This window comes from Aquarana catesbeiana, linkage group LG04 (assembly GCF_042186555.1).
Source record: "Aquarana catesbeiana isolate 2022-GZ linkage group LG04, ASM4218655v1, whole genome shotgun sequence".
NCBI lineage: Eukaryota > Metazoa > Chordata > Amphibia > Anura > Ranidae > Aquarana > Aquarana catesbeiana.
The window spans coordinates 13,360,105-13,373,997 of NC_133327.1; the positions used below are offsets into that span (position 1 = coordinate 13,360,105).

The 13,893-nt window shown below is 41.3% G+C and overlaps 1 protein-coding gene across 7 annotated transcripts in view; it reads right to left on the reverse strand.

The window, feature by feature from the left end:
- The window catches only part of NCOA1 (nuclear receptor coactivator 1), a 589,360-nt gene that overhangs the window by 12,583 nt on the left and 562,884 nt on the right, over window positions 1-13,893 (reverse strand). For all 7 annotated transcript variants that reach the window (XM_073624852.1, XM_073624854.1, XM_073624856.1 and 4 more), the window contains 6 exons: window positions 7,820-8,140; window positions 7,579-7,680; window positions 6,477-6,891; window positions 4,191-4,365; window positions 3,433-3,616; window positions 993-1,070 (listed from right to left, as the gene is read on the reverse strand). In XM_073624852.1, the coding sequence (XP_073480953.1) occupies window positions 993-1,070; window positions 3,433-3,616; window positions 4,191-4,365; window positions 6,477-6,891; window positions 7,579-7,680; window positions 7,820-8,140 (1,275 nt within the window). The remainder of the gene's footprint in view (window positions 1-992; window positions 1,071-3,432; window positions 3,617-4,190; window positions 4,366-6,476; window positions 6,892-7,578; window positions 7,681-7,819; window positions 8,141-13,893) is intronic.

Here is a 13,893-nt window from a genome sequence, read left to right on the forward strand (position 1 = left end):
ACAAGAAGACTGGTGACCCACCCTTCATAAGTTATTGTACAAGATGGATCGCCCATCCTTCCTAAGTTATCATGCAAGACTGGTGATCTAGTCTTACTAAGTTCTTGTACAAGAAGACTGGTGGCCCATCCTTCATAAGTGATTATACAACACTGATGACTCTTCCTTCCTAAGTAATTATACAAGACTGGTGACCCATCCTTCCTAAGTTTTTGTACAAGACAGGTGACCCATCCTTTATAAGTTATTGTACAAGACTGAACCTTTATTTTCTCCAAGAAAGAAAAATATGGAGGGTATAATTGTTTATCTCTTTTTCTTAAAACTCAAGTTGCCTGGCCGCCATGCTGATGGTTTCCAAACTTTGACTCACTGACCCAGAACAAGTAAGGAGATAACAAGTTTTGAGTTTCCTCAGGGCTTTCATTTGTTGCATGCTTGCAAGTATTGAAAGAGGACACAGATGAGCAGCCACCCTTTTCAGAAGCAGGTTGGAAATGGATTGCTATGTACTTTAACGAGAACATGTTGCTTTGGCCATTCAGTGCAAATTGACAGGATCCAGGTTCGCTTGATAGCCCCCCTTCCTTGCCCTCTATGAGATAATGCTCACCTTACCCACGCATTCCGCCACTGTTTCCTTCCTACTGGACCTCTGTGTTAGCTCCATGTCAGAGGTTATGTAGGGTTATTCACATGTTCCCCCCCCCCCAAGTGACACCGTCTGAACCTGACAATGAATTGCTCAGGCTTGGGTACTGCATTTTGGGGGGTAAGGGGAGAAAGCCACATGCTCCCCCATACTCAGAAAGCCTGTGTATTTTCAAGGGGTACCAACAGATAAACAGAATGCTGTGGTATCATGAGAATGGTAAGTATCAGTGGATATGGGCTAGCAAGAGGACCTGTCACTTGCAAAGTTCCTTGGTCTTCCTGGGTAAATACTGCTGCAAAGATGTGTTAAGTGCTTGCTTATCCTTTAAAACACATACCTGTCCTGTATCTGGATCCGTCTTTAGCAGGTCTGTTGAGTACAATCCGCTTGTTCTAAGAGATGGATCATTCACCTGCTGTAATAAAGATGGCAAAAGAGGTCTTTAAGCAATCAGGACCACTAAATGGGCCAGTTTTTGTTGGTTACATGGGAAGGGGCATGGTGGTACTTTAAGTGTCCAAATTTACTGGTGGAAGTTTGGCATTTGATCAAACTGACCTCAGAGTTCCCAGTATCCAGTTTTCCCAAAAGATTGTGAATACCTGGACATAACAGCTACTAAAGGATCAAAAGTATGTGGGCTTCTCTCCAATTGATCAAGTGCAGGTGTTTCCAGTTATGTTACAGTATACAAAGACATTTTAGTCCTCTTAACAACAGTTTGGGGAAGATTTGTTTCTGTTCTAACATAACTGTGCCCCTGTGTACAAAGCCTGTTTCATAAAGACATGCTCTGACCAGTTTAGTGTGGAGGAACTCAACAGGGTTGCCAACCGCCAGTAAATTTACTGACCGTTTGTAAAAATCAGTGCTTTATTTTACAACTGCCAGTAAATATAGGGGCTGATAATTTCATGCTGTGTTGACTTTTTAAGTGTAAATCAAGCAAATTACTTTGTTCTAGGTATTGTCAGTGTTTCTATATCATGTTTATACTGTTCAAATATTCAATAGGAGTTCTCTAATTTCTCAAGCTGCCAGTAAAAAATGTGCTCCGCCAGTAAATTTCCATGTTTTGTCAGTAAAATATGCTGCGGGAGATTGGCAACCCTGGAACTCAAGTGTTCACGGAGCTCTGATCTTAACCCTGGTGCCCAAGTTATTGTACAAGTTATTTGTCACCCATCCTTCCTAAATGATTGTATGAGACTGGTGACCTACCTATTGTACAAGACTGACTCTTTATTCCTTAGTGGTTATACAAGACTAGTGACTCTTCCTTCCAAAAATGTTTTACAGGAGAGGGGACCCATCCTTCCTAAGTTATTGTACAAGGCTAGTCATCTAACCATCCTAAGTGATTAACCGACACTGGTGACCCCTCCTTCCTAAGTTATAATACAAGGCTGGCCATCCAATCCATCCTTCCTAAGCTATTGTACATGACTGGTGATCCATCATCCCTAAGGTATTGTACAAGACTAGTGACCCATCCTTACTAAGTTACTGTACAAAAAGACTGGTTAACCATCCTTTATACGTTATTACACATCACTGGTGACCCATTCTTCCTACATTATTGTACAAGACTAGTGGGCAATCCTTACCAAGTTATTGTACAAGAACACTGGTGACCCAGCCTTCATACCTTATTGTACAACACTGGTGACCCATCCTTCCTAAGTCACTGTACAAGACTAGTGATGACCAATCCTTACTAAATAACTGTACAAGACTGGTGATTTATCCTTACTAAGTTATTGTACAAGATGGATCATCAATCCTTCCTAAGTTATCGTTCAAGACTAGTCACCCATCCTTTATAATTGATTGCACACCACTGGTGACCCATTCTCCCTACATTATTATACAAGACTAGTGACCAATCCTTACTACATTATTGTACAAGAAGACTGGTGACCCAAGCTTGGTACATTATTGTACAACACTGGTGAACCACCCTTCCTAATTTATTATACAAGACTAGTGACCCAGTCTTACTAAATTATTGTACAAGCTTGATTATACCAGACTGGTGATTCTTCCTTTGTAAGCTTTTGTACAAGTTGGACTAGTGATCCAGACTTACTAAGTTATTGTACAAGATGACTGGTGAGCCATCCTTTATAAGTGATTATACAACACTGGTGACCCAATCTTCTTAAGTTATTGTAAAAGACTAGTGACCCATCCTTGCTGAGTTATTGTACAAGAAGAGTAGTGGCCCATCCTTCATAAGTGATTACACAACACTGGTGGCCCATCCTTCCTAGGCAATTGTACAATAATGGTGACCCATCCTTTATAAGTTATTGAATACAACTGATGACCCATCCTTCCTAAGTTATTGTACATGACTGGTGTCCCATTATTCTTAAGCTTTTGTGCACAACTGGCTAAGTGACTGTACAAGACCTGGAGACCCATCCAAACATTCCTAGAAAAATGATGACTGTTATAACCACAAGGGATTGGGGGGGGGGGGGGGGGGGTGGTCACATTGGTTTTGGAATTGGATATCCATTGGTCAGGTGTCCACAAACTTTTGCCTATATGGCGCTTGCCTAACTTATACTCTGAAGTGGTACATAATAATTTTCAATTTCAACATATAAGTACAGGAAATATATATATATATGTGTGTGTGTATATATATATATATATATATATATATATATATATATATATATATTATATAACAAATAATCTATGGAGACTCTAGGCACATGGGTATCAATGTAAACCCAGCAGAACCCTCTAGCATCTGGGTGGCATACCTGTTCCGTACACATGCTGTTCATGCTCTGCATGGGAAGGGAGCCCATCTGCATCTGCCCCGTCATCTGGTTCACATTCTGCACCCCATTGTTGGCTCCTCCCATGGACACGGTGATGCTCATGTTATTGTACATTCCCTGCTGGCCTTGAGCCGGCTGGTTCTGTCCCGTCTGGCCAAAAACGCTGTGTATGTAAAAATGAAGTATCTTCAAGTTATACCACCAACAAAAAGTCTGCTTTCAGTAAATTTCACCAAGCCATACATGAAAAAAACAATGCAATTACAGTAAGGTTAGTTTCAGTTTGTTACTGGAGCCTGACTTTCTCAGACTTCATGGCTAAGCCCTGCCAAATTTCATTAAAATATCCTGTGAGTGTGCCTTAGATGCCAACGGTTGGTGGAGCTTAACCATCAAGTCGAGTAAGGTTGCACTTATTATAACAACTTAAAGCTGACCTCCGGGCATTAAAACACTGTTTAAATATATTCCCTAATAGCCACAAAGGATATAAAGCCACTTTGTGAGTGCCTAATGCCATTGCAAACCCAGATATTACCCTGTAAAAGAAGCAGTGACATCATTACTGTGCTGTACATAGCTTATGCAGAGAGTAGAACTGTGGGAGGGGCCCTACCAGCTCCACCCACTACAGAAAACTACAGGAAGGGGCAGAGACAGGACCAGTCATCCTGCACAAGGAGAGAGAGCTGCTGTGATCGGTCTTTATTACAGGACACTTGGTGCCTGGCTCTCACCTGGAGCTTCCCAGCGTGCTCTGCTGCCAGTTCTTCAGGTCAGGTGACTGATACCCTGGCGTAGATGGTGTCTGCTGGAGCATGGGGCTCTGAGATGGCGTGATGCGAGGGGACATCAGAGGGCTGGTGGGGCTGAGAGATGGAGCAAACGTGGGATCCCCTTGCTGGTTGATTCCTGCAGGGTGACAACAGATAGACTGTCATTTTGCTGCAACAAATTCAACTCATCTTCCAGCCATCTGTGCAAAAAATAGGCAGTTCAATACAATATAAAGTTTAACAATAAAAATCAACACTCGGGGCAATACATTTCATTTTCCCACAATAGGATACGGTACAATTTACTTTTTTTACTTTTCCCACAGTGCCTTTGGGAAGAATATCAGTTGCTTGACACTCGTGTTGTGCTTTTCAAACTCAAATCTACATTTCTCTTGAGTTCTTGATAAATAATAAGTACAGTATAGCAGTTACTTGGTTCAGCCAATGCTGTGTCCTGGGATCACAGCATCAACTTTATTAAAGTTACTGTGCATGCAGAGGTGAGGTTTGACTACAACCTAAGTGGGGAAGATGAGTGGTCCTGCATATTTAGAGTAGGGGTCTGGGTGAGGCCAACTCAGAAAGTAGGTGTGATTTGGGTGTGCCCACAACAGAAAAATGGATGGACGAATAGCGTGAGGGGGTGAACAGTGTCCCGGGATCTGCAACCATATTGTTGGTGAGTATGTAAAGGCTGCTTAAAGTGTTTCAAAAGCAGGTCAGAAGGATGGGAAGTGCAGACTGAAGGAGGCCAACTGCAGATCAGGAGGAAGTCAACTGCAGATCAGAAGAAGGTCTAAAGGAGGCCAACTGGGGATCAGAAAGAGGTCAGCCAGCTGAAGATCAAAAGGCGAGCAACTGCAGATCTGAAGAGGCCAACTGCAGATCAGAAGGAGGTCAACTGCAGATCTGAAGGAGGCCAACTGGAAGGTTAACTGCAGATCAGAAGGAGGTCAACTGCAGATCAGAAGAATGTCAACTGCAGATCAGGAGGTCAACACAGATCAGAAGGAGGTCAACTGCAGATCAGAAGGCGGCAAACTGCAGATCAGATGAAGGCAAACTGCAGATCTGAAGGAGGCCAACTGCAGATCTGAAGGAGGCCAACTGCAGATCTGAGGGAGGCCAACTAGGTATTAGAAGGAGGCCAACTGGGTATCAGAAGGAGGTCAACTGGGTATCAGAAGGAGATCAACTGCAGATCAGAAGGAGATCAACTGCAGATCAGAAGGAGTTCAACTGCAGATCAGAAGGAGTTCAACTGCAGATCAGGAGGTCAACTGCAGATCAAAAGGAGGTCAGCTGAAGATCAGATAAAGGTCCACCACAGGTCAAATGCGCTTGTCAATTAATTCTGGATGATCTCAGAAATGCTTTAAATTGATGGCATAAACAAGTCCAAAGCCCACTCACATACTGTAGGTCCTTAATCATCTTTGGGGGGACCATTTTCCTTGTTGATAGAGGTTTAGTAATAAAAATGTTTTTCTATTATTTCCATCTGGAGTGGTCTTTGTTCCTGTTCACAGCCATTACTCAGTAACTGGTGGTTACGATATTTAATATTTAGCGTGATACATATGACATGCATGACTAATTTGCAAGTCTATCCCAGCAGAGTGTTTAACGTCTGTCACAAAATAAGAGAACTTAAAATCCTTTTTATTGTAATTGTCCAATTTGTTTGCATCCTCAATTCTAAGAGGTGAAACAATATTGGGGTCCCCTAATTTTACCTTTTCATCTTGAACCTGCTATAATACTTTACTGTATCTCTTTATTATTATTAATATAATATGTATTTTTTATTATTATTTTATTAATGTAATTTAATTGTATATTATTATGATTTAAAATTATCTCCTCTTTTAAATCTCTTCTTCAGCTTGTGTCTATTTCTTTTCTATTACTTGCTGTTTTCATAAATATTCTGGCCTCCTTAGTATCTCTTCCTAGCTAAGTTTTTTTCTACCCCCCCTAACAGGTTTCCCCTCTTTTCACAGCTTCATCAGGACTTCAAGGTGCTCCTGACTGTGCCCCTGGTGCAATTCAACACACAATATGTAATAATAATGGCCATTGTAGACAATGATGATTAACCACTACTTGCACCGGAGTTGTCCTATATGTTACCTTTTGGATAGGATTCATTGTTATGCCAAGAGAGGACAAAATGTAAATGTTAGTAGGAGGGAAGTGTTCTTTTAATGAGGTTAAGGTTTAGTAATAGTATTGTGCTCATACCTGCTGCTGAGTACTGAAAGACATTCTGCTGCATCTGTGTATTGATCCCAGAGCCGAACTGCCCTCCGACGCTTCCCATCATGCCTCTGTTCACCATACCGCCTCTGCCAGCCCCTGTGCGGTTGGGCAGTGTCGCTTCGGGGGTCGTGGCCAGAGGTGAGAAAGGGCTGGTGGATGGGGGAGGGTTGACAGGGTTTGTACCATAACTGTGGGGGTAAGGGAACTGCTGAGGAGGGCCCTGTGGCAGCCTGGAAGCCACCATGTTGACAGGCAGACCTCCCGCAGGGGGAAGGTTGTTGCTGAAGTTCTGCTGCCTCATTAGCATGGCTCTCTGCTGCATGAGTTGCTGCTGTCGGTGCTGCTGGCTGTACAGTTCCCGCTGGCGCTGGGCCAGCATCTGAGCGTTCAATGGGGGCTGTGAATACCAAAGTGGATAAGATTAGACATGTATCTTTGCCTGCCATCACTACCCACCATTTCCCTCTGACTTAATACTATAATAGGAGGCTGGCGGAACTCCGTGAATAATTCAAACGTTGACAACCTTAATTGATCCAAATAAAGCAGCCCCCATCTATGACCTCTCTGCATCTGCATTTCACCCACAACCTGGGCTTACCTGTAGAGTTACCACTAGAATTAAGCCAAGGTTGTAAGTGAAACGCGTTAAGGGAGGAGCTCCTAGATAGAACGCTCTGTTCACTTTGTCCTATTCCATAAAGTCTGTCAGCATTTGAATCCTTCATCGAGTGCCACCGGTTCTCTTCCTATCTGGATTTGTGTGTCTTTTTGGGTAGAGGATGAACCCTTGCTGGCCTCTAGCACCCTGCCTTTCCGAAGGTGACACGATTTCGGGCTCAAGTGCAACACAATCTACGTCTTCACCATATTACTTTCCTGGGGTTCTGGCTGTGAGCAGCTTATCACCAATAATGCAAAATAATGTGAATTAATTAGCTGATAACTACCACCCCCTCTAAAGGCAGAAGGGAAACACCGCCCACCTCTTACCAATCTTCTTTAATAAAACAAGTGCAACTGCAATATTAATCCGCAGCAACCAATCAGAAATCAAAGACATTTCTTGGATGTTTTGTGTTACCTGAGAAGTGATGGCTTGTTGCATGGCTGGCCTCATCCCCATCTGCACCGCGTTCCCAACACCGAACTGGCTAAGGATGGCCTGCCGGTTCTGATGCAGAATCTGCAATGTTATCCATTAAAATAAGAACACATCAGCATGTATTGTACTCAGAGCTGTCAATATAGGATACATCTGCAGAAAAAAAAGGCCTTCTCTGAGTATAACTGGGCCACATACATGATATGATGTGACATATTACCTGTTGCTGACCCTGTAACCTCTGCTGGAGCTGCAGTCGGAGTTGATTGGATGCTGTTCCAGGACGAGCCATGGCCTGTCGGGGCTGCATGTTCATGACGTTGGGATAGGGCCCTCTCTGTGGTGGGGGTGGCACCTGGACTGGTACAGGCCCAAACGCATTCTTCTGTCTGACCATGTTGGAGAAGGGCCCGGGGAGGCCCGGGTTGGGTGAGGCAGCTGGGTAAGCTTGATGATAGAGACCCTGCTTCTGGTCCATCAATACCTGGGCCACAGGAGCCTGCTGTTGGAACCTGTCAGTGACCACATCCAGACCACCTCCCTGGGGGACAAAATGATAAGAGAAACATATATCAGTGTAAGTTTATAAATCCCTGGTAGTCACAACCACTAGACCTCTACATTTTAGAGATGCCATCATAATTTCTAATTTACTGAATAAGTGTTTCTGAGTTCAAACTTTGTTTGTAATTATCTGTATTCCTATGTGCCGGTTGGTCAGGGAGCTCTTCCAATTACCTCCACTATAGAGCAAAGGTAAGGATCAAAGTACCTTGTGTGCACTGCCATCACCATCAAGCAGAAAACATCACCTCTCATTCAAGGGCTTGTCCATCTATTACCACCCTTAGTCATGATGTCATGGACAAGCCATTCTCAACTAATGTTCCTCCAGATGTTGCAAGAGTTTTCTTGAACTGTGGCTGATTGATTTCCCATTTGATGGTACCCACACTTGGACACAGCAGGACACCAATGATATTTTTAGCTGTCTGTAAGGGGGGGGGGGGGGGGTATTTTGAACACCGTTGTAAAAAGGAGCACTCTTGCAACTGGCCGCCGGTGTAAAGGTCTTTTTTCCCACTGCTCACCAATGAAAGGGCCATTTTTCCCACTAGCCACCAGTGTTAATTTTTATCTACGAAATTAACACTGGTGCTGGAGATTTTAGTGGACTAAAATACGACTACATCTAAGACAATTCAGATGAGTAAAATACAACTAAAACTAAAATTACATTTCAGTCAAAAGGCTTAGGACTAAAGCTAAATCGAAACTTGACTTCAAAATTAAAACCGCTCTGCTGGCCTTTTCTAAATCGGCAACACAATTCCATCCCCAGCCTATAATAATAACACATTAAAGTTTAAACCTGTATTGCACTACCACATAAGAATAAGTAGGGGGCATCTACTAAGCTGCTGAAAGAAAAAAATGTAAGAAAAAGGCTTTTCTTATTTTAATTTCTTAACATTTAATGAGCGGTGTTTGGATGGGGGGGTTGTTGTTTTTTTTTTTTTTTTTTTTTTTTTTTTTTACATTAAGACCCATCTGTGGTATGGGGTTCTCGGGTACATTCCGGTTAACGAGGGGTTTAACTCGGAATAGGTAAAATGTAGGTCACTGCGGATGATGAGTATCGTCTCCGAGTCAGTGTTTTGCGACTGGAGGCCTAAGTTTTTTTAAATATCTTTATTTGTCCAAAAACATTTTACATTTTATAACATAACATACAAACACAATCATATCAAAAATATTTATCTTCAGTACGCTTCAGATCTACATCCACTCTCATACTAACTAACTATTTGGATTAAACACATTAAAACTCCTATATCATCCCACCATCCATCCTATCATCCTATCCATCCATTCATGTGAAGGGGAGGGGAAGAAGAAGAAAGAGAAAGAGAGAGAGAAGAAAAAAAAAAAAAAAAAAAAAAAAAAAAGGGGGGGGGGGGAAGAATCATCTGGAAATACAATGTCTCCTGTCTCCGGGGGTCTACATATTTCTATCCATCACATAACAGTAGTGAGGAGGCACTATAGTCTACCCATCTAGCCCATATGGCTTGTATCTGTTTTATCTGTTTATTTGAGCCCTCTTCTAGCACTTTTCTCTCCTCTAGAGCCCGCATTTCCGCCATCTCACACTCCCATTCCATCATGGAGGGCGTAATACTACTTTTCCATTTTCTTGCTATGCAAGTACGTGCAGCAGTTAAGAAATATTTTAATGAGTCTCTTTTTATATTTTTTATTGAACCAGGTATCATAGATAATACTGTTATTAGTATGTCTGGATATATTTCATTTCCCGTCATAGCTCTATAGATTTCAAAAATCTTTTGCCAGAATGGCAGGATTTTGGGACAGTAATACCATATATGGGACATAGTCCCTGATGAAGCTTGACATCTCCAGCATTCTTCTTCATTTGTTGGGTTTATCCTATGTAAGTCTTTCGGGTACTTATACCATCTAGCTAAAATTTTATAGTTTCTTTCCTGATGCTTACTGGATATGGATAGTTTATGGGTTACTGCAATGGCTTTTTCCCATTTTTTCCTATGGATCTCTATCCCCAATTCCTCCTCCCATTTCTTAATATATGATATCACCTGGTCTTGGCTTTCATCATTCAAGATTTTATATACCTTAGATAGTACATGTACGGGTCTCTCTTCTTGAGTAAAAATTTTTTCCAGGGCTGTTAAGGGCCTATCCATTGCTGTTTCTTTTACCAGGGATGATACATATCTTTGGAGTAGACCATGTTGCATCCACTCATTTTTGTGGTCCTCTCCCATCATCCCCAACGGGAGCACATTGTTCCCCACCATGGTTTCTATTATCCTTGTATCTTCATGTCTTTTCCATTTGAGAAAGGTTTTTGCTTTTAGTGCCAATGGAAATTCGGGGTTATCAAACAATGGGGTCATAGGCCCTTTAAACGTAGAACCTACTCCCTTTTTAATCATATTATCCCAGGTTTTCATTGTTGAAACTACTAAGGAGGGTATAGCGCCCTCTACCGATCTTTGTTCTCTTTGAATCCATGGTAGGGATTTCAATTTTAGTCCTGTGATCTCCTCTTCCAATTTTACCCACTGTTTATTATTCCTATTTTGGAACCAATCTACGATTCTGGTGATCATTATTGCCCTTAAATAACTTGCTATGTCCGGGAGGGCAAGGCCACCATTTTTTTTAGACTTATTTAGTAGCTTTCTATTTAATCTAGGTGTTTTGCCCGCCCAAACAAATTGTCCAATCGCTCTGGTCAGTTTTTTCATAATGCCCGTAGCAGGATATATGGGGATCGCTTGTAGGATGTATAATACTTTGGGCAATATATCCATTTTTACGATATTTATCCTGCCTATCCAGGAGAAAGTGCCCTTTTCATATTGCTGGAGTATTTTCGTTATTTTTTGTACCATCGGTACATAATTATATACCTCCAGTTTTTCCAAATCTGTGGGGATATATGTACCAAGGTATTTGATAGAGTTTTCTTGCCATCTAAAGGAAAAATCCTTTTTGAGCAGTTCTATCATAGTTCTTGACATATTGATGTTTAGTGCCTCGGATTTATTAAAGTTTACTTTGAAGTTACTTAAGATCCCAAATCGGTCAAATGCAGCTATCAGGTTTGGTAATGTTATTAGTGGGTTTGTAACATAAAGCAAAATATCATCTGCGTATACAGACATCTTGTATTCCATATCTCCTACTTTTACCCCTTGTATATCTTTACTCGCCCGAATCGCATTTAATAAATGCTCCATGACCAGTATGTATAGTATTGGGGATAGTGGGCAGCCTTGTCTAGTACCATTTGCTATATGTATTTCCTCCGACATTCCACTATTCGCCCGAATCTTTGCCGTGGGGTGTTGGTATAGTGCCATTATTTTATCTAACAATATGGGTCCTATTCCCCATTGTATAAGTGTCTCTTTAAGGAAGCTCCATCCCACCCTGTCAAATGCTTTTTCAGCATCTATTGAGAGTAGGCAGGATGGGATGGAGCCCCCCTGTGCATATTCCATTAATGTAAGAGTTTTCAGGGTATTATCCCTAGCCTCTCTACCCTTTACAAAGCCCACCTGATCCAGGTGTATATGGTCAGGTATTATAGGGGTGAGCCTATTGGCAATAACTTTTGAGTATATTCTGAGATCGATATTTGTTAACGATATTGGCCTGTAGTTTCCACACAAAGTATGATCCTTGTCTGGTTTAGGTACTAACGTGATGTAAGCCTGCATACTTTGTGATCCGAAAGGTGTTATTGTAGATACTGCATTAAAGGTTCGTTTCATTATAGGCATAAGCTCTGTTTTAAATGTTTTGTAAAAACGTGGGGTATACCCGTCTGGGCCTGGACTTTTCCCGAGTATTAGCGAATCAATCACTCTTTGTATTTCTGTTATAGAGAAGTCTTGCTCTAACTGCGTTGCCTCAAAAGAGTTTATAGCCGGTATTGCCGTTTCCTTTATATATTGCCGTATCTCTTGTTGAACTTTATCGGGGTTTCTATCTGCCCAATGATTAGGTATATTATATAATTTCGTGTAGAATCTCTGGAACTCATTTAAAATCCCTTTTGGGTCATATTTCGTCTCTCCCGATTCTGTTTTTATTTTTATGATAGGTGTTGTTTTACCTCTATTTTTAAGGGTTCTGGCTAACAATTTGCCTGGCTTGTTCCCTTGTTGGTAATATAGGGAACGATTGTTATCCCTAATATTAAGTGTTTTTTCATTTAATAATGTTTGTAATTCTGCTTTTAATTTTGTTACCTCTATTAGTGTTTCTCGTGTAAGGTTTTGCTTATGTTGGTCTTCCCCTAGGGATATTTCTTTGAATAATTGAGTTATTCTATTATTTTTCATTTTTTTCAGCCTAGCCCCGTGTTTTATAAATAGGCCTCGAATCACACACTTCAGTGCCTCCCACTGTATTGGCGGAGATGTATTGTCTTCCGTATGGTCATTTACAAAGTCCGTTATTGCTTTTCTTATTTCCTTTACACATGTCTCATCATATAATAAATTATCGTTAAGTCTCCAGTTTCCCCTACTATTCTCGCTTATATATGTATCTACTTTCACAAAAACGGGCATATGGTCGGACCATATTGTACTACCGATCTCTGCGGTCAATATAGCATTTACCCCTCTCTGATTTATTAAAAAATAGTCTAATCGATGATATGAACCATGAACCTTAGAATAGAAGGTAAAATTTTTCTCTGATGGATGTAAAAGACGCCATATATCCACCAGTTGGCATTTCTGCATCATTTCTTTAAATTTCTTCTTATCCTTACTAACCTGTATTGTCTTTGGCGCTGTAGTATCTATATTTTTATCCAAAACAAAATTGAAGTCCCCCCCGATTATGATTATACCTTCCGCTTTTTCCATCAGTTGGCTAATCAGTTGTATTCCTATTTTAATCTGATTTTGATTGGGTAAATATAGATTTATAAGCGTATACTTTTTACCATATATGTTGAGCTTCAGTAGGATTGCTCTGCCGTCCCTATTTCGCCATTCTTCCAATATTTGATAAGGGATTGTTCTATGGATTGCAATAGACACTCCTCTCGCCTTTGAATATCCATAGGAATCATGGAACCAAGTAGTATAATATTTGTTCCGCAGGTTAGGTATGTGATCTGTCCGGAAATGCGTCTCTTGAAAGAGGGCTATTCCAACCTTTTGTTTGTGGAGAGAATATAGAACCTGGGATCTTTTCGATGCCGAGTTAAGGCCCCTAATATTATATGAGCATATATTCATTATATTTCCAAGATGAATGAAAAAAAAAAAAAAAAAAAGAAAATCGATGTAATCTACTCACACACACACACCCCGATTCGTACTCTAATGACTAAAAAAACAGTCTATCTTACTTTATGTAAGCTCCCTCAACTTAGGGAGATTGGAGCCTAACGTCCAGTTACTGCCACTCAGTCGGTGGCGACACGCTGACCTTTTAAATTACACTCTTATATATGCTTTATATTATGCATCTTCTCTCTGAGTGTTGGAGTCTGGGGGGGATCATTCCATTTAAGGGAGCTTCTGTCTCCCAGCCCCCCCCCCCGACCCCCGGCAGGGTAGAGGGAGGGGGAAGGAGAGGGGAAGAAAGGAAACCCCGAGGCATGGGAGGGAATGGGGGACAAGAAATAAAAAAAAAAAAAAAAAAAAAAATTTCTTGTCCCCCCATCCCAACCCCCTCTCATCCTTCGTTATCCATAAAATATGTGGTATACCCTAC